This window comes from Leuciscus leuciscus (assembly GCF_965113295.1).
Source record: "Leuciscus leuciscus genome assembly, chromosome: 14".
Lineage (NCBI taxonomy): Eukaryota > Metazoa > Chordata > Actinopteri > Cypriniformes > Leuciscidae > Leuciscus > Leuciscus leuciscus.
In genome coordinates, this window is record NC_138738.1 from 14644657 (window position 1) to 14664294 (window position 19638).

Here is a 19638-nt window from a genome sequence, read left to right on the forward strand (position 1 = left end):
TGTAGTTTTTCATCAGGAATTCTACTGCACTTTAAAAAAATAAGTGCAAATAATTGATAGCTCTGAGCATCAGAGCTCACAGTAGGTCTGTTTTTAAAGATTAATAAATTACATTAGAGTTAAAAATACATTCCCCTATGGAGAAAATGAATGAACCCAATGAATCTTCTACCCAATTGCACTCTACAAGGACATGTTCTGCTCCAAAAAAATTCCTTTATTTTGTGTAACATTCTTTAAAATATCAATTTTTGTGTGTGTTGGAACCGCATGAGGGCGAGTAAACAATTGCAGAATTTTAATTTTTTGAGAGTACTATCCCTTTAACATCATGGCAACTGCAAAAATCACATCTATCAAATCTGCCCGCCGTCAGGAGCAGCCACTGGGAGTTCAGGCAGTTTCCCCATTTTATTTAAGTCTCCCTGGAGGCTAATACTCACCGCAGACATTAGCAAAATCACAGCGTGACACCTGACGGGGGGAGTTCCTCTTTCCATTACCCCTCTGGGGAGCCGGGCATAACTGCAGTGTCGACATACTGAGGAAAGGGGGAATTTATGCAAGGGTACAGAAGATAAGAGAAAACTCGAAATCATTTGATCAATACCACAAACAACTGAGAGCTGTTGTAAAAATACTGAAGAATGACAAGGAGACAAAGAGCGACAAAAGATTTTTAACAATTTAATATATCAATATATAGATATTTATCAACAACTTGAATTTCATAGAAACGTGAGTGAGACCATTTTGGCATACAGTACAGATATTCCATGTAAGTATAATTTAGCTAACGTTAAAACACCCTCTCTATTCCCACCACCTCCAACCCACTGACACAGACACGAGAAAAGCAAACAAAACAAGACATTATTGGAAAATATACATGGACACAAACAAGGCACCAATAAATTAAACTAACCCTCTCTTTCACCACTGAGTGTAACCTATTAAATAGAATTACAATTTAATTTATCTATTAAATAAATGTACAAACACAAATTAAACACTATTTCTGCAATGTTTACGGTTAAAAAGCAAAAATAAAATTCAGACCAGTAGTAAGAGAAAAAAAAAAAAGAAAACACTTTGGCAGATTATTAAGTTTTAGTTACAATCAAGTAGTAAAGAAATCCAGTGCTCTTGAGTACAAATAAATCCATGTATGGTCTACACTCTTTTTCGTCCAGGAGACTAATATACACATCTTCTTTTTACAAGAAATGTTTAAAACCTTATCAAAAGTTTCGCTGTATGAAAACATATTTACAAATCATGATTCAGACTCATTTGACTGTAACGGTCATCCTTCCCCCATCCTATGTAATCATTTACACAGTGCAGAAGGCTTCTTGAAAAAGTTTGTGCAACAAACAGCGTACAAAATGTCTCCAAACAACTATGGAATGACCGGGACACGTTTCCTCAAATGACAGTAATGACATGCCCTCCTTCCCCCTCCCCTGAAATTTAACACCTACAAACCATACAAAAAATGAACAGTTCTTCAAGTAATATACATCATGTCAACATGATCTCATAGGGGGTCACAAAGAGAACAGACGGGAATGTTACCATGGGTGTGGAGGACCCGATTCATCCATTTAGAGTCAGCGGTTCAGCTCTACAAGTCCACCAAACTAAGGAGCACTGTTCCAGGAGAGGTTCCAGCGTATCGTCCATTGGAAAAGAATGGTAGCCCTTTCGAAAGCAATGTCCTACTTGTTGGGCTGATGGGGATGACAGGTAGAGAGTGATGAAGAGGAGTTACAGACATCACGAATGTTAGTCACAGTGGAAGTGGGGTGAAGGAGCAGCGTGGCGAGTCCCTGCAGTGCTATAGGAAGGCAGGACTCGCCATTACATATGCATAGAGTAAGAATGATGGACAACGGTCACAAAGTACTGCTTGTTATCTACAAAGAGGCAGAAAATCCAAAGGGTCTAAAAGCCTGTTCTAGAACCTTCTGTGATCACACCATGCATGTATTTTTCAAAAATGTGTCCCACGCATTGTAAATTATAATACGCTAAGAGATCAGTTGGTAGAAACCTTGAAAGCTAGAAAGCTCAAATGTAACAAAGTTTCCCATAAAAAGTTTTTTTTTTTTTAGCTAACTCTAGAGCAGCACCTGATAACAACAATGACGTTGGGGTCAGGAAAGATAAACGTGCATGATTCCCCTTCAGAAAATACACAACGATTAAAACAGCCTAAGCTTATTTGCTAGTCTTAACCGTTCTTCCATTCTGGCTATGCTGGTTTTCAGTTTGTTTAGCAGGCCAACAAGCTAGTCTCCCAACCTGACCAGCTGACATGTGCTCGAAACCCTTCTAAAACCAGTTTAGGCTGTTTTTCCCAACATAGACCAGTTATGCTCCGGTTAGTTCAGCTGGTCGAAAAGCTTGTCTTCCAGTCTAAACCAGGTGGTAAGTGCATCTAAAAAATGCCTCTAAAACCAGCAAACCAGAGCTAATAAGACAAGCAAACTTGATTAAGCTGGTTTAAAGTTTTTGTTTTTCAGCGGAGTGCATCTGAAGAGACCAAACTGATAATGATCAAACAATAATTTATGACATGACATTTATGAAAAAGCACATGAAGCAGTTTGTTTACCCTGTATTGCTAGTCTGAGATTTTTGAATCAAAAACTAAAGTTCCACATTTTCAGAACTGATATATGTAAAAGTAATCAAAAATGTTATCACTTCAATTTAAAAAAAAAAAATCTATAAATCTATTTATTAGTTTTACCGTACTTTTCCATACTGTAAACACAGTTTGATATGAGGAATGATTGATAAATGAAGATTCATCAAATAAACTATAATATTGATATCAGGCCTGTTATCTCCAAATCATGTCTTCTAAAGCCCATCTGGCAGTCCACCGTATTCAGAGAACGAACAAGAAACTGCAGTTCTTTAATCCTCACAGACAAAAGCCTGAGCAACAAAACTCCCACACTGTCTCTATTCCTAATGGAAAACAGTGATTTAATGGAGGATTCTTTGAAATGTGGAGTGATGTTTTACAAGCGCTGCACATAAGATGCCTCATCACAGCAGAGAGGAGCAAAGGTGGCAGGAACAAAGAACCACTCCAGATGCGAGACCACCCACATGCGGGCCAGAACCAAACATAAGCGTCTTAGGGACCCAGCAGTGCCTTTTGGAAGTCTCCAATTAAGGGCAACTCACATGACTAGTTGCTATCGGATCTAACGTCACACAGACACACACTGTCATATGCCAAGCTTTAATCCCTGCAGAAAAATCCAGCCTAAGGTTTTTAGCTGGTTTAAATTGGTGTAGATGATGCTCAGATGGTCTTGATGCTTTCTCTAAAACAGTGGTTCACAACCAGGGGACAGGAGGCCCACAATGGGGCAAACTTCCAGTGAGTCTTAAAATGACTCAAATTAAGATATATTAAAGTTCTTAATTAAAATACAAAAAAATCGCTAAAAATAAAATAAAAACAATAAACTGACATTTTTTTCAGTCTAGATTAGAGGGCCTTCGGACAAAGAGGGCATTGGTTTGAAAAAGGTTAATAACCACTGCTTTAAATCCTTCAATCCCCTTTAAACAATTGAAATCGACTAGCCTAACTAGAACCAGCAAAAAAAAACACACAAAAAACTGTGACTGGTTTGATGGTTTTTATCAACAGGCATATCCAGGTGGATCAAAACCTGTTCTTTTTAAACATCTGTCCAATCAGTCAGTGTCCCTCTGACAGAGATACAGAAATAACCAAGTGCTCATTCATCACATGGAGAGAGTTTGTACAGGAAGCCTATATTCAGGCACTCCTCATTTCCTGTGCCATGCGCTGAACAGATGACTGTTCGGAGGAGCAAAGCTTTGATCTACGACTCTGATCTATCACACCATTAAGCCACCCAATATGGCAGGCGGTGTCTTGTTGTCAGCATACTAAATGCTAAAGAGTTTTACCCCAGGCATGACGAATGTAGGGGCGGAAAAGACACGTTTGTGTTTGGGAAGGAGAGAGTGCGTGCGCGCGTGTTTTTGCATGTCTGAGAGGGAGCGATCTAGACTGTAGATATGAACAAACAGCATTTCAGCCATTATCAAACCCTGGCTACCGTATCTATTAGTGTGTTTGTGATAACAAACCACACAGATTGTAGTGATAACTGGTATTATTTTAGAAAAACTGATGACCTGAGCTGAAGTTTTGGAGATATAAACGTTTAGTTGGTCTTAGAAACTTGAGAAAAATGGAAGACCCAGTGCTGGTGAAATAAATAAATATGGAAATATATTGCCTCTCAAAGTAGGGAGGTGAAACCCTTCATCTCCAGATTGTGGCTGCAGATCTTTCAGAATTTGAGTGACCATGGAAGACATGAAGGAACAGTAGTCATGGCATTGGAAGTATTAGGAGGACAGGAAATTACAGACTTATTTACTTGTGGTATATTCTTTGTTTGCGAGATTAGGTGAATGCATAACAGCTGCATAGCGGAATTTGTGTTTAATGTCTGCAAATATGAATTGTCCTCATCCCATCTCCATTTTATTTCATATTTTACTTCTATGTATCTCCCCTGACATGGTGGATTGCCCACAAAACAGGTTTTGCCCTGTGACAGCCACAGTTCAGCTCAAACCAACTTAATCTGTAATAAAACTATTTCTAATTTAAAAAAATCTACAGCACGAGTGCAGCGGGAGAGCCAAAGAGTGTTAGAGACTACTGACATGATGAGCTATGAGGTTAGTCATCATTAAACAGCACTGTCTACTACTACTTACAAAGAGCAGGAATGATGCTAGTAGTTTAATTGTAGAACTAGTGATTATTGCCCGACTGAGTGTTTATGGGCTGAAAAAGACACTACGAGAAGACAAACCCAGTTTGTAGCTCTCGGCTGTGGAGAGCAAGTGCTTTTGTGTCCTTTTGGCTCTCTGCGCCTTGCTGCGTTGTCTCGTGCGATCTCCTCGATGGAAGGAGAGATGGAGGACTAAAGGACGCATGGATTCGGGGATGGAGAAGGAGAGAGCAAGAGCGAGAATCGCCCTCAGGGGAATCCGTCATCATCAGGACCGAGCGCCACGCGCTGCGGAGAGCAGATAAAAAACAGTTACATGTGTTGAGAGAAAGAGCGAGAGAATTAAATACATAGAACACACGAGAAAGCCCATGGAGAAGGAGACACATCCGATATGCAGATCCCCCTACACACACTGTGACGAGTGCGGCGTGTGGGGCGCTGGAGAGAATCCTGTTATGCCACTGGGGCGGCTCGCACTGTTGCTGCCACACGACTGATGTCTTTATCTCTGCTTGTGCTTGACATGTCGACTGTAGCACAGGAAACGCAAAACACACTGTTATAATCCCTCCATCTGACTAACTCTTTACTATTAAAGCCCAGGCCACGTGAATATATGAATAAATCATTTCATTACCCAAATAAATATAACACCTAAACAGCAAAACACCTAAATAAATAAATAAATTATCAAATATTAAAAGATTGTCCAGTCATTTAAGGTGCTCATTGCTCATCCCTAAAACAATTATACTAAATAAAAAAACTAAACAAAAACAACAACTATGGGATAATGGGAGAGCACAATTTCAAAGCTTTCAAACATGGAAAGCATTTAAAGCTTTACACACACAACACGGAAAAAAACAAACAAAGACTATGGCTGCATCCAAAATCACATACTTCCCTACTATTCAGCAGGTGAAAAACAGTATGTGAAGAGTAGTATGCCTGAAATGGCAGTATTCATAAAACAGCGAAAAGTTCCTAGATGACCTACTACTTCCAGCGAGATTCTGAAGTGTCCATCAAAAGGCCATGGGAGAGGATTTATGAATGGCAGTGAAGCAAAGCAACTAACGCTGGTAGGTCATATAATAATAATAATAATAACAACGAGGCAAATGTAGTATGTACAGATTAAATTCATACTACACACATTCATACTATATAGAAGGTATTTTTAACGGTCATGATGTAACTATTTCTTTTATTTTAAAAAGTACATACTTGGAGAGTATGTGATTTAGAACGCAGCCTATGGGAAACAAACAGACAACTAATTAAACGTCACATGGTAATCTGTACACAAATTAATTAAACATACATTTGGAATGAAAATGTGTGGTGAATTATGAATATAAATATGAGTGAGAAAAGAGGCAGCATAATGCCCTCTCTTAAGGATTTTTGTCTTAGCCTCGCCCTCGTTTTTATCACTATTGCCTTCCTCCCTTTGTTCACTTTGCACTGGACAGCATAGGTGCCCCTGAGTACCAATGAGCTGCCGGGTCTGGGATACTGCCCCCCAGTGGCAGTGCTAGGTATGGCTGTCTGGCACTGCCACTCACTGGTGGGTAGACGTGGCCGATCTGCTCGCTGCGGCCGATGTGGATTTCGTCGTCGTCGTCCTCCGTGGTCTTGCGGTAAACGGGGTTATCGAAGTTCATGCTCTTGGTATTCCGTCTCCTCCAGTTGCGCCACACCAGGTAACCTCCGGTACACATCAGGCCGATGACCACTGTGGCAAGGATAGGAACTGCATGCGTTTAACACACAGCCAACACATATGGCAGGGGCGTTAACACAGCCAGGGGACACAGAGCAGCGCATAATGACACACACACACACATATACAAGCTCACACACTCAAACCTTAAGGTGCATCATGGCAGACCAGGGTCAAATGGGGAGAATAAGAAAAATATGTATCAAAGCATTCTACAGATTCCTCAGATGATAGCACTACTGCACAAAATACACTATGCTCAAAAGAGCATATTTCTATCCTGCTCATAATATATCAGCAATATGCATATTGTGTGCTTTATGTGCCTTTTCTGTATGCATGGAAGACAGTATAACATTTAATTTAAAAATGCTAAATAAATGTATGTATTATTAGGTTTTGGGTAAACTCAGGCATGAATTTTTTTTTTTTTTTTTTTTTTTTTTTTTTTTACAAATTCTCAGTGAATAAATGTTGGTGTGCTTCATTTCAGAAAGAATTTGATTCTGAATTTGTTTATTTTCTATTGGGTTTCTATTAGTTTTTGTAACCCTGTTAACAAAATCTAGGACATTAAAATTTAGTATTAAATTAATATAAACTAAGTTCAATTAAATTGAGTTTGGGAGAATCTGGATTTTTATTTTCGATAATAACTGAATTAAACATGCAATGCAAAGAGGATATGTGGCAACAATTAAGTATGCATACTGTTTCACATACAATAAAAAAGATAGTAAGCAATATGTGGTAGCAATAAGGAGACAAAATACATGTATAATGTTACAAAAGCTTTCTATTTCAAGTAAATGTTGTTATTTTGAACTTTCTATTCATCACAGAAGGTTTCCACAAAATTATTAAGCAGCACAGTTGTTTTTAAAGCAGATAATAATAAGAAATGTTATTTTGTGCTGCAAATCATCATATCATACTGATTTCTGAAAGATTGTGACACTGAAGAGAGTAATGGCAGCTAAAAATTAGCTATGCCATCACAGAAATAAATTACAATTTAAAATATATTATAATAGACTGTTGTTTTGTATTATTATTTTAAATTTTTTTTTTTTTTTTTTGGGTCAGCATAAGAGACTTCTCTCAAAAACACAGAAAAATCGAATAGACCCCAAATTTTTTAATGGTAGTATGCATAATTTAAGAATAGTCTGATCATATCACTATCAAAAGAACTACTTAAAAAAAAAGCTACTTTAAAAATAGCAGATATGTATATTTGAACTAGGGCTGCCAAAGACATACCTTTCCCACTCACTTACTCTCTCTCTCTCACACACACACACACACACACACACACACACACACACACACACACACACACACACACACACACACACACACACACACACACACACACACACACACACACACACACAGGCTTAGTGGAATATGTGAAGGGGGTGCTCACATGCTGCTCATTAAGAAAGCAGGGGTCTAAGGGGACCAGGAGAAATCGAATTGGACTGTGTGTATGCGCACACACGCCTACATGCGAATGGTTGGGGGGAGAGCATTGCTATTCAGGGTGAATTGATAACCATGTGTGGCTGGCAAACCCCTTCCCTAATTTAAAAGATCAGCCGTGGCTGCTCTGGTCCCCTGGAAGTTCACCCTAATTGCTCTTTTGTCTGAGGGGGCCGCAGAGACCTCCTCATGATGTGTTTTCCTCCATCACTCAGGTTCTATTGTCTGGCTATAAACACTTGGATTGCATTCTGTCTATGAATTACATTCAATTTTTTTTTCAAACTACAATAAAAGAAAGCAGTTAGAAAAAAGTTACAATTTTAAGATAATAGGGGTGGACAAAGAGTGATCAGAATTACATAATTTTTTTTAGAGGAAAGGTATTTCACTTAGTGTCTTTCATTTGAATATGAGCACAGACAAGGTCATTTCAATCCCACTAAGCCACTCAACAGACACAGCTCAGACAATCAATGAAGCCCATCAGGTCCTTTTGACAGAGACTTTGAGATATATACATTTACATATACAGTACTTTATATACACATATACTGTTTAGTTCAATCAAACAGTCAAAAGGATGATGTATATAAACTAACTGAGAGAATGATCACAAAATCAAAATGCATGAGTGACACTAATATATAATGGCAAAAATAACCATTTATAAAGCACTAATTTCATAAAGAGCACAATTTTTTTTCTAAACACGTTGTAAAATACTGTCATTTATTAAATAAACCCTTTCATTTTAAATACAATTTAAGCTAAATCGACAGAATTTGTGGATGGAGTAATGTACAGTAAGGATCTTACAAAAAGTCCATGGGGTGAATAGGTACGGTGTGATAAGAGTTTGAGATATGGAACTGTCACAGTAAATGTGTGAAACATTTATCAGCCTCACATGTGCAAAATTTGATATGCATGTGACAATTATCTATACAGCAAAAATGTGTCATCAACTCAAAAGGACAATTTAGACTTTACAGTTCAAAATTCAAATAATATATTAACATTATGAAAGCAATGTTTAAAAAGTTTCATTGAATTTTCTTGCAAAAAATATTTGGGGAAAATTATATTTAGGAGGATCCTTTATAGGCAAGTTGAAAGAAAGGTTTATTTATATAATATTTATAATGACACTGAGTACAGTACATTTTATTGCTTCAAAAAATTTCAAATGTTAAAAAGACAAAGACAAAAGCTATTAAACAATTTTAAACCAATGTCACAGACTTCTCAATAACTGTCATCAACTGTCGCACAATGTTGTTTTGAGGCAACAAGAAACTTCATTAAATTCTTTCAATAAAAAACTATTCAAATTCATACAAATAATTCATATCTAAATGCCTAAACTTGCTAAGATGCGTGTCCTTCACATGGTTTACCATGCCAGAATAAGAATTGACCACGTGTTGCAAGTAATGTGACCGTGAAAAAGCTTTTACTAGTTTATTCCAAGTAATCTCTTAGAATAGATATTTATTATTAAGATAAGAGTTTTGTTTTATGAATTATGTGCTTGTAAAGTGAAGAAAATTGTGTTGCCACACTGATGTAACATCATGTAACTCTTTTAAGAGCTATACTGTACATACATTTTTCTTTTTTTTAATAATTAGCGTAATTAGGAGTAATTAGCATGCTGTCGATAGCACTGAAGTTGTATTTAACCTGGAATTTTAAGATAAATGGAGCAGCAGCAAGTTTATAAATGGCTAGTTAAGACCACCATAAGTGTCTCCAAAGCAAGTAATGCACATAAAGCTGAAGGCAAAAGCTGTGTATCTACAGGGTGAACAAGGCTGAATTCAAAATGCAGTATAAAATGCTTGGTTAACTTTAAAACTCACCTATTGGAATGACAATACCCAGAACCGCAACAGTTATATTGCTACCAAGGAGGAAGTGATCATTTCCACTGCCAGCTGTAATAGAGAAAGAAGAGAGAAAGAGAAAGATGGGCAATAATAGAGAAACACTAAATTAACTTTCCATTTAATCACAAGATCATAACAGATCGTGTCATCTGCAATGTCTGCATTGTATTGTTCACAATTATTGAGACTTGAGTAAATGATGACTGAATTTTCTATTCCTTTATAGCATCAAAATAAATACTGACTCAGGTACAGTATTTTATCACCACCATTTTTATTTAGATGAATCTTCTGCAGATTGTATAATAAAGCGACCATTTACCTTGATATCTTGCTCAAGGCCTTCTATTGCTATTCATATACCACTTTGTTTTACGCTGTTGCTTGCCCTCTTAAGGTTTCCACCGAATAAATCCCACCTCAATCTCACTATTAGCACAAGCCCCTCCATTAGCTACAGCAATTAATAGTGTCTGATAATGGAGTCTGAGCTGAGAGATTAAGAGGACTAGATGGTACATCACTGGCATACAGATACAGACAACATAGCCTGAGGGGTAAAAAAAAAAAAAGGCCTTGGAAAATCGGTACGAAATAAAATAAATGCAGTATAGACAGTAATGATTGCAAATAAAGGGAAAGGCAATGATGAAACCATATTGTCAGAAATGGACTCCTCATAATGCTACAGTGAGCATGTTATTTATGGGATACCGCTGACATGTGGGTTTCTATGGTAACACTTCATTTGAATAATCTGCTTCTGTTTCCACATAATGTATAGTTCCTGTTTAAGTGGATTGTTTTTTGTTTCCCTTAAAAGAGCATTGAATTTCCCTTCATGATAAACAATTTATCAAATCAAACAAAAGCATTAATCAGAGCCATATGTCTGAAAAGATGAGGCAGTGTCTCCAAACCCACAGACAAGATCATTAAAGTGGAAATGTTTTAGTATAAGCAATTCACCTGTAACAGGTAATACTGGCAAAATCCATTATGAGCAGTGAATACTGCTAACACACTTCGTACATTTACAACCCATGATTTGATGATACTTTTTTTGCAATATGTGATATATTTCACAAAATACTACAGGTACATTCAGCTGGTGTGTTTGCCACTTAAATTGCTGTTTGCAGCTACATTCACAAGGATGGCAAGATTTTTAAAATGTTTTTAAAGTCTTAAGCTCACCAAAGCTGCATTAATTTAATAAAAAATACAATAAAAACTGTAACATTCTGAAATAATTTTACAATTTAAAAAAACAGTTTTCTATTTTAATATATCTGAAAATGTAAATATATTTATATGATGGCAATGCTCAATTTTTTATCAATGTTGAAGATGGTTGTTCTGCGTAATATTTTTGTGGAAACGTATTTACTGTCACTTTTGATAATTTTAATGCATCCTTGCTGAATAAAAGTATTTCTTCCAACAAAAAAAAATAAGACAAAAAAAAAATATCCCCAAACTTTTAAACAATAGTGTTTTCTCTCTGAATCTACAGACCAGTCTTTGTTTTTATTAGCAAGCAGCCATAAAAGGCAGAAAAGGTGCTGGCATAATTCATCACTACCTCAGTGCAGCAATTTACAGGTTTTATCTAATGGAGAGTTTCACCACTTCTGCCGTGTAATATGCTGGTGGTCATAAAATATGCAAGAACCAAATTTATGGTTAGCATCAAGAATGGCTGCTTCTGCGCTTTGATTGTGGGCTGGGGGTAAAAAGGTGACTAAAATGGTTGTTTTTCTATCTTTCTTGACAAAGGCTTGACAGACAACAAACTTGTGAAGGATTTCATGGATGTAGGTCCTATTACTGAAGTCACTAATGCCCTTTTTTCCTGCTGCGTCCAGGTGGCCGTGTACCTGAGCGTCCCCACACATCGCCCAGTGGCTGTGGGGGGTGAGAGAAACACTGACTGTGGAGAGGAACAAGGCTGAGGGCAATGTTCATCAGTCAGGGCTGGCTGCTCTAATTCAGCTCGGACACACACTGGGACCCTGGGCGACTACTGCTGCCTCATCTATCACTCTCAAGTGGCCCGGCGATGGTCGGCAAGCAAATTCCACCACACATTAACTTTCACAGACTCTGAGGATTACTGTATAAGTACTGTACGAGAGCATTTATATGAGCTTCATGCCTTGAGCTGAATATCAGCAGTGCTGAAGTTCAGTACAACAACACGTTCATGTGATATTGGTTTTATACAACAGTCCTATGAATATTTACATAAGGGTTAATTACATATATGCTACCGTTTCAAAAGTTTGGAGTCGGTAAGAGTTTTTAAATGTTTTTTAAAGTCTCTTATGCTCACCAAGGTGACATTTACTTGATCAAAATACAGTAAAAACAGTAATATTCTAAAATAGTATTATAATTTAAAATAACTGTTTTCTATTTTAATATATTTTTAAACTGTAATTTATTACTGTGATGGCAAAGCTGAATTTTCCGCAGTTTTCAGTGTCACATGATCCTTCAGAAATCATTCCAATATACTGATTTGATATCCTTATTGTTATCAAAGTTCAAAACAATTCTGCTTAATATTTTTTGAAAACGGTGATGACTTTTTTTTTTCAGGATGCTTTGATGAATAAAAGGTTCAACACAACATTTGACATATTTTACTCTCATTTTTGATCAGTTTATTTCTTGATAAATAAAAGCATTCATTAAAAAAAGCCCTGACCCCAAACTTTTGATGATTTCATATGATTTTGAAAAACATTTATACCATTTTTAAGAAAAGAAAATGTCACAATGTGTAACCATCAAGTATCAGTAACATTTTTATTATACCTCAAATTCAATTAAATGTTTTCAAAAGGTTAAATAATATATATTTTTGAACATATAAAGTATTTTTTTAATAATTAATTCATTACATTTTTAGGGAGCTCAATGAATCACATGACATTTTGCAACCTGGAATACCCTTTCATTGTCTTAGAAAAGATCAAATGATCTGATATTTTGATACATATTGATCTATACACACAATCATTAGGCTTTGCCTAATGTCTCTATGATATAATTTCCCATTTTATGCATAAAAATGAAAAGCATGCACATCACAGTAGAGGTGTACTCAAGTCATTGTATGATTTGCACTGTTATATAATTTTGAATAAAAAACTATTCAAAACAGACAAAAAGAGCATCATGTCACTGACTCATAACGCAAAACAGAAGCTAGAACTCACCTCGATGAGAGAGATTGGCATTGGCCCCTTGTATGCTGTTGCCGTGGGCAATGGTTGTAGATGTCTGCCTGTGATCTGCCATCGTCTGAGTGGAGGTTGGCTGTTTCCATGGCGCTGTAGTGCTGGGCTGAGTGGTCACAGTTGTTGAAGTGGCCGTGGAGTGTGTGGTGGTGGAACGATGTGTTCTGGAATGAGTGGATGTGCTGGGGCTGCTGGTGGTTGTACTTGATACTGTCGTTGTAGGTGTAGTTGTAGTGATTGTACTGGTGCTTGTAAGGGCACTGGTGCTTGTAGTTGGAGCGGTGGTTGTAGGGGTCACAGAAGTAGAAGGTTCTGGTGGTGTTGTTGTAGTGGTTGTACTTACAGCAGTTGTTGTTTTGGGTTTGACTACAACAAACAAAATAGATATGATGGAAGAGTCAGATTTGTGCTTCCTAGAAACAACGGAAGTTTGAAACTTCTCCTCAGTCTGTCTAAAATCTACTCATAATCATGAATCATTAGACGTTTGTTTCTTCAAAGTATGTAAAGTATGTGAAAACTTGACCAAGGGCTCTGTATTTTGTTACCTGTCACACAGCGGCGCATGTCCGGGCCCAGTTCCATGCTGTCGGGGCAGGCACATGTGTACTTGGGCGAGTGGTCTGTGATCTGAGGAGCTCTGAGGCACAGGTACTCACAGCCTCCATTGGGCAAACTTCCCATGTTGCATGTGTCTGGAGCTACAGAGGAAAAAATGATTTAACTCTGATGTATTAGCCTCTGGGATGGTTGCATAGTAGTACTGTATATGAGCACAGACATTAAAATATTAGCATGAGACTATTAAGATCCATTCACATTGACAAAACACTGGAAGTGAAAGTTGTACCACATGAGGTTTGGAAATAAATATTTGAGGGTTCAGTGTATTTATTCAGCTTAATTTACCACAAAATTGGTTTCTATGCAGTTGTTCATGGGTATAAATTGGATATGGATATTAATCACTTCATTCATGGGTTTTGAGTATGACAAATTATATAAATTTAAATATACACTACCGTTCAAAAGTTTGGAGTCAGTAAGATTTGTATTACTTTATTATATTCATCAAGGATGCATTAAATTGATCAAACGTGACAGTAAAAACATTTGTAATGTAACAAAAATGTTTTATTTTAAATAAATGAGGTTCTTTTGAACTTTTATAATCATCAAAGGATCCTGAAAAACAAAAATATTTTGACAGCACAAGAGTTGTTAACATTGAAAATAAGAAGAAATGTCACCAAATCTAATCAGCATGTTAGAATTTCTGATTGTTCATGTCATGTCGCAATTACCATAATTATGAGAGGACAACATATGCCAATATGACTCTGCAGCAGTCACGTGTTACAAGTCGAAGCTCTTGGAAAAATCCCAGTTTACAAGTTGTAATTACGAGTTTTATGAGGATGTATGTGGTTTTTACAAGTCGTAATTTCATAATTACGGCAATTATGACATGGCGTGTACACACCTAATGATTTCTGAAGGATCATGCGACACTGAAGACTGGAGTAATGGCTGCTGAAAATTCAACTTTGCCATCACAGGAATAAATTACATTTTAGAATATATTACAATAGAAAACAGTTATTTTAAATTGTAATCATATTTCACAATATTACTTTTTAGAAAATCAAATAAATGCAGCCTTGATGGGCATAAGAGACTCAAAAAACAAAACAAACAAACAAACAAAAAACGTACGGACAGAAACTTTTGAATGGTATGCGTGTAAACATTCAAGTATGGTAATCTATTTTCATTTTATATTTCATCTTAATTCTAATATTTTATCTACTTTTTATTTATTTACATTGATATAATGAACAATGTGTAGGGGACCTATGAAGTGAACAGCTTTAGATATTTGAGGCGATAAGGAGACAAAGACTGTTGACAAAGCAACAAAGTTTAGAAGAGTTTAATTTAACGAAAATAAACACCACAATTAATATACACTAGAAGAGATTTATATGTAAAATGCAACATTAACAACAGTCAATAATCATGCATTTCTACTGTAATGTGTATAGAAGCCTACAGTGTATGCAAATCATGAATTAGTTGGCTGAAGAAACTGTCATATTTACACTTAAACGTCAATAAAAAAAGAGAAATGCATGTATGTGTCTGTGGGTTGATAAAAGGATAGATTTAATATAAATACATTAAAATAACAGAAATTTATTTTCTTTTGATTTTGTCTTCATTTGAACAAATACAGCAACGCATGGAAATCCATATGAAAGTTTGTTTAGTTCTACAAACAACTAATAAATGAATGTTTATTCAATTTATTTATTTAAAAAATAAATACTGTTTAATGCCTATCTCTTCCTTAAAAAACATTTTCATAAAATCAAGTTTTGTAGGCATGCATAGCTGATTAATATTTCACTCAGAGGCACTTGAGTTAAAAAAACAGTTAGATTCCATTCTCATCATTTCTCGTTCAGCATAAGTGTGTTTTCCTGCTTTCGTTTGCATTTTCAGAGCAACACATTTAATTCCTTGATTTAGATTTAAATAGCACTTCTCATTTATTAATGTAAGGAGTCTGTAAATTGGCTCTTCTGCTGGCACGCTGCATGTGGTCTGTTTGTGATAAAAGGATGAAAACAAAGAATCCAAATCTGCACACACACACGCAAACAGCATCTTTCATTTTCACTGCCTGTCTCTAGAATAACAATTCCCCATAAATATGCTATTCAATGATAGGACCACTATAACTAGAAAAAAAGAAAAAAAAAAGAGTCAGCAAAGATTTGCCTCTCATCATTATAACAATGCTAAAAAGGTGACACTGTGAAAAGAATACGGTTCAAGCATTGATTCTATTAGCTCCTGAGAGGCATTAGCTCAATTAAGCAGGCATTATTGCCACTGTACCTAAAATGGCCTCTGTACATGTGAAATGAGCAGTGGCGTAACTTTGTTTTAAAAAGCGGGTGAGACGGGAATGTGTGTGTGTGCTAGGACAATGCTATATCAGCTATGCCTATGTAAAATAACAATTGCTGAAAAAAATAACATTACGATGTCCAGAAATCCAGAAATGTTTTAATGTGATAGTTTAGTTCTTACATCTATTGTATCTAAAATATATTGTTAGTCCCGAGATTCCTCAAGTTAGTGAATAAACAGGCTTCATAGATCCGTGATTAGTATTTCTATTCCCTAATGGTCTGGTGGTAAAACTTTTGTTAAGCATGTCAGAGGTTCGAGTTCTAATCCGCCCTCATATATATTTTTTCTCTCCTCATTTAAATCAAAGATGTTCATCAATGATTGTATATCAAGAGCATGGACATGTTTGTGTGCATTTTGTTTTGTGATTTCACCGGAAAGAATAGGGAGTCTCAGCATTAAGCGATAGACTGACATGCTCGTCTGTGCCACGAGCCAAAAGAGAACGTTCCGGCACTGATAACATTGGCAACCAACATTCAGCATGACTTCAAAAACAACACATTCCAGCGCCAGATCGCCTCTTATTTAACACAAATGAATGTCAACTGGATATGTTTAATTAGCAGTACTTCCATGCAGCGACATGTTTCAAATAAGTGTTTTTTAAATTGTCTTTTCAGACTTATCATAGTCATATCTTAATCAGTCAAATTCGTAGGCATTTTCTGGAATCTGTTTATTTATTACTGCGCAGCAAGTTAGGGTTAGGGAACTGAACCGACGTTGATGAGGAGACGCGCTAGAGTATAAATATTATTGAACGAGGACGTCGATTGTAGACGAGAGTCACGAGACCCAGATACAGGTAAACTAATGTTGACTGTAGACGTTTGGGAACGTCGATTGTCAACGAGACCCAGATACAGGTAAACTAATGTCGACTGTAGACGTTCAGGGACGTCGATTGTCAACGAGACCCAGATACAGGTAAACTAATGTCGACTGTAGACGTTTGGGGACGTCGATTGTCAACGAGACCCAGATACAGGTAAACTAATGTCGACTGTAGACAGTTGGGAACGTCGATTGTCAACGAGACCCAGATACAGGTAAACTAATGTCGACTGTAGACGTTCAGGGACGTCGATTGTCAACGAGACCCAGATACAGGTAAACTAATGTCGACTGTAGACGTTTGGGGACGTCGATTGTCAACGAGACCCAGATACAGGTAAACTAATGTCGACTGTAGACAGTTGGGAACGTCGATTGTCAACGAGACCCAGATACAGGTAAACTAATGTCGACTGTAGACGTTCAGGGACGTCGATTGTCAACGAGACCCAGATACAGGTAAACTAATGTCGACTGTAGAAGTTTGGGAACGTCGATTGTCGACGAGACCCAGATACAGGTAAACTAATGTCGACTGTAGACGTTTGGGGACGTCGATTGTCAACGAGACCCAGGAACAGGTAAACTAATGTCGACTGTAGACAGTTGGGAACGTCGATTGTCAACGAGACCCAGATACAGGTAAACTAATGTCGACTGTAGACATTCAGGGACGTCGATTGTCAACGAGACCCAGATACAGGTAAACTAATGTCGACTGTAGACGTTTGGGGACGTCGATTGTCAACGAGACCCAGATACAGGTAAACTAATGTCGACTGTAGACGTTCAGGGACGTCGATTGTCAACGAGACCCAGATACAGGTAAACTAATGTCGACTGTAGAAGTTTGGGAACGTCGATTGTCGACGAGACCCAGATACAGGTAAACTAATGTCGACTGTAGACGTTTGGGGACGTCGATTGTCAACGAGACCCAGATACAGGTAAACTAATGTCGACTGTAGACAGTTGGGAACGTCGATTGTCAACGAGACCCAGATACAGGTAAACTAACGTCGACTGTAGACGTTCAGGGACGTCGATTGTCAACGAGACCCAGATACAGGTAAACTAATGTCGACTGTAGACGTTTGGGGACGTCGATTGTCAACGAGACCCAGATACAGGTAAACTAATGTCGACTGTAGACGTTCAGGGACGTCGATTGTCAACGAGACCCAGATACAGGTAAACTAATGTCGACTGTAGAAGTTTGGGAACGTCGATTGTCGACGAGACCCAGATACAGGTAAACTAATGTCGACTGTAGACGTTTGGGGACGTCGATTGTCAACGAGACCCAGATACAGGTAAACTAATGTCGACTGTAGACAGTTGGGAACGTCGATTGTCAACGAGACCCAGATACAGGTAAACTAACGTCGACTGTAGACAGTTGGGAACGTCGATTGTCGACGAGACCCAGGAACAGGTAAACTAATGTCGACTGTAGACGTTCAGGGACGTCGATTGTAGATGAGACCCAGGTAGACTTTAAGTCAGGTACGAAATAAGAAAAATCTATCAGAGCATCTACCTGCATTACACTTATTTCTCACCATTAGGCTGCTGGAGCTCGTGGAACACCACCACATCCAGCGGGTTGTTGAGATGCTGAGCCAGCATTGCCACATCATGCCCTGTCAGTCGATTCACACTGTAGATGGCCTCATCCTCCAAGTCTGTCCAGTAAACCCGGTCCTGTAGAAACATAGAGAATGTGAATTCTGCACAAGCAGGAGCAATTGCAGTCCTTTAGTTCAAACATTACAGCATGGGACTAGCAATGAAGAGGTCATGGGTTCGATTCCAAGGGAATGAATGAACTGATCAAATGTATATCTTGAATACAAGTTGCTTTGGATAAAAGCGTGGATAAAGGAATAAATGCAAATTGTTATTTAGGAAAATAAATAATACTAAAAAACTTTAAAAATAAATAATTAATTTGTTGACTCCATTCTTGTTTGTTATGCGGAAAATCGCTGGACTGCGAGACCCGGGCTGTATTTTTTGACCGCCTACTCCCACCCGCAGTAAAGGTAAAACCACCCGCTAACGTGAGATTTGCACTGGGTTCCGATTCAGCCCTCTAATACCAATACACAGGACACAAAAGACACTTGGATAGAATTAATCAAAAGCAGGTGTGTTTGGTTGGTCATGTATTTATGTATGCAATACACCAAAAAGGAGAGAAAGGGAGGAAGATGACAATGAAGATAAGCTCCTGTGCCTTTTCATCAGGCTAATTAAAGCTCGCAGCTCTATCTCTCCTTTGTATCTACACCTACATGAGCCGGAAAGCACGCGCTCGACTATCTGACAATACCACTTTCAACATTCTCCCCTTCTCCGTCTGCCTCCCTCCTCTAAACAGTCCTTATCAGCCGCTACAGAAAAATTGCAAATGTGCATGGTGAGATGGGGCTGTTACTATGACAACCTGACATTCATCTCCTTTTCAAACGGACGCGGAAATGGATGAGGAAGTTCGGAACGGGGTGTTCTTGGGGTAACAAAAGAAAATGAAGGGAGGGCGCAAAAAAAGAAGATGGAGCGGACTGAGCATGCCCAAGAGATCGTCTGGCTCCGAGTATTAGAGGATGTTTACAGAGCTGTGCTTTTTTGGAAAGGTCAGGCTGCTGGAT

The 19638-nt window shown here is 37.7% G+C and overlaps 1 protein-coding gene across 2 annotated transcripts in view; it reads right to left on the reverse strand.

Annotated features, from left to right (window-relative positions):
• Nucleotides 1-667: 667 nt before the first annotated feature.
• lrp8 (low density lipoprotein receptor-related protein 8, apolipoprotein e receptor) overlaps nt 668-19638 on the reverse strand; it is a 165794-nt gene continuing 146823 nt past the window's right edge. The window contains exons 14-18 of one of the 2 annotated variants that reach the window (XM_082137383.1): nt 18547-18688; nt 13714-13866; nt 13145-13531; nt 9891-9965; nt 668-6552 (exon numbers count right to left, since the gene is read on the reverse strand). In XM_082137383.1, coding sequence (XP_081993509.1) covers nt 6272-6552; nt 9891-9965; nt 13145-13531; nt 13714-13866; nt 18547-18688 — 1038 coding nt within the window. In that variant the 3' untranslated portion in view covers nt 668-6271. Of the gene's footprint in view, nt 6571-9890; nt 9966-13144; nt 13532-13713; nt 13867-18546; nt 18689-19638 lie in introns of both variants that reach the window. The other variant, XM_082137382.1, reaches the window with a different exon arrangement.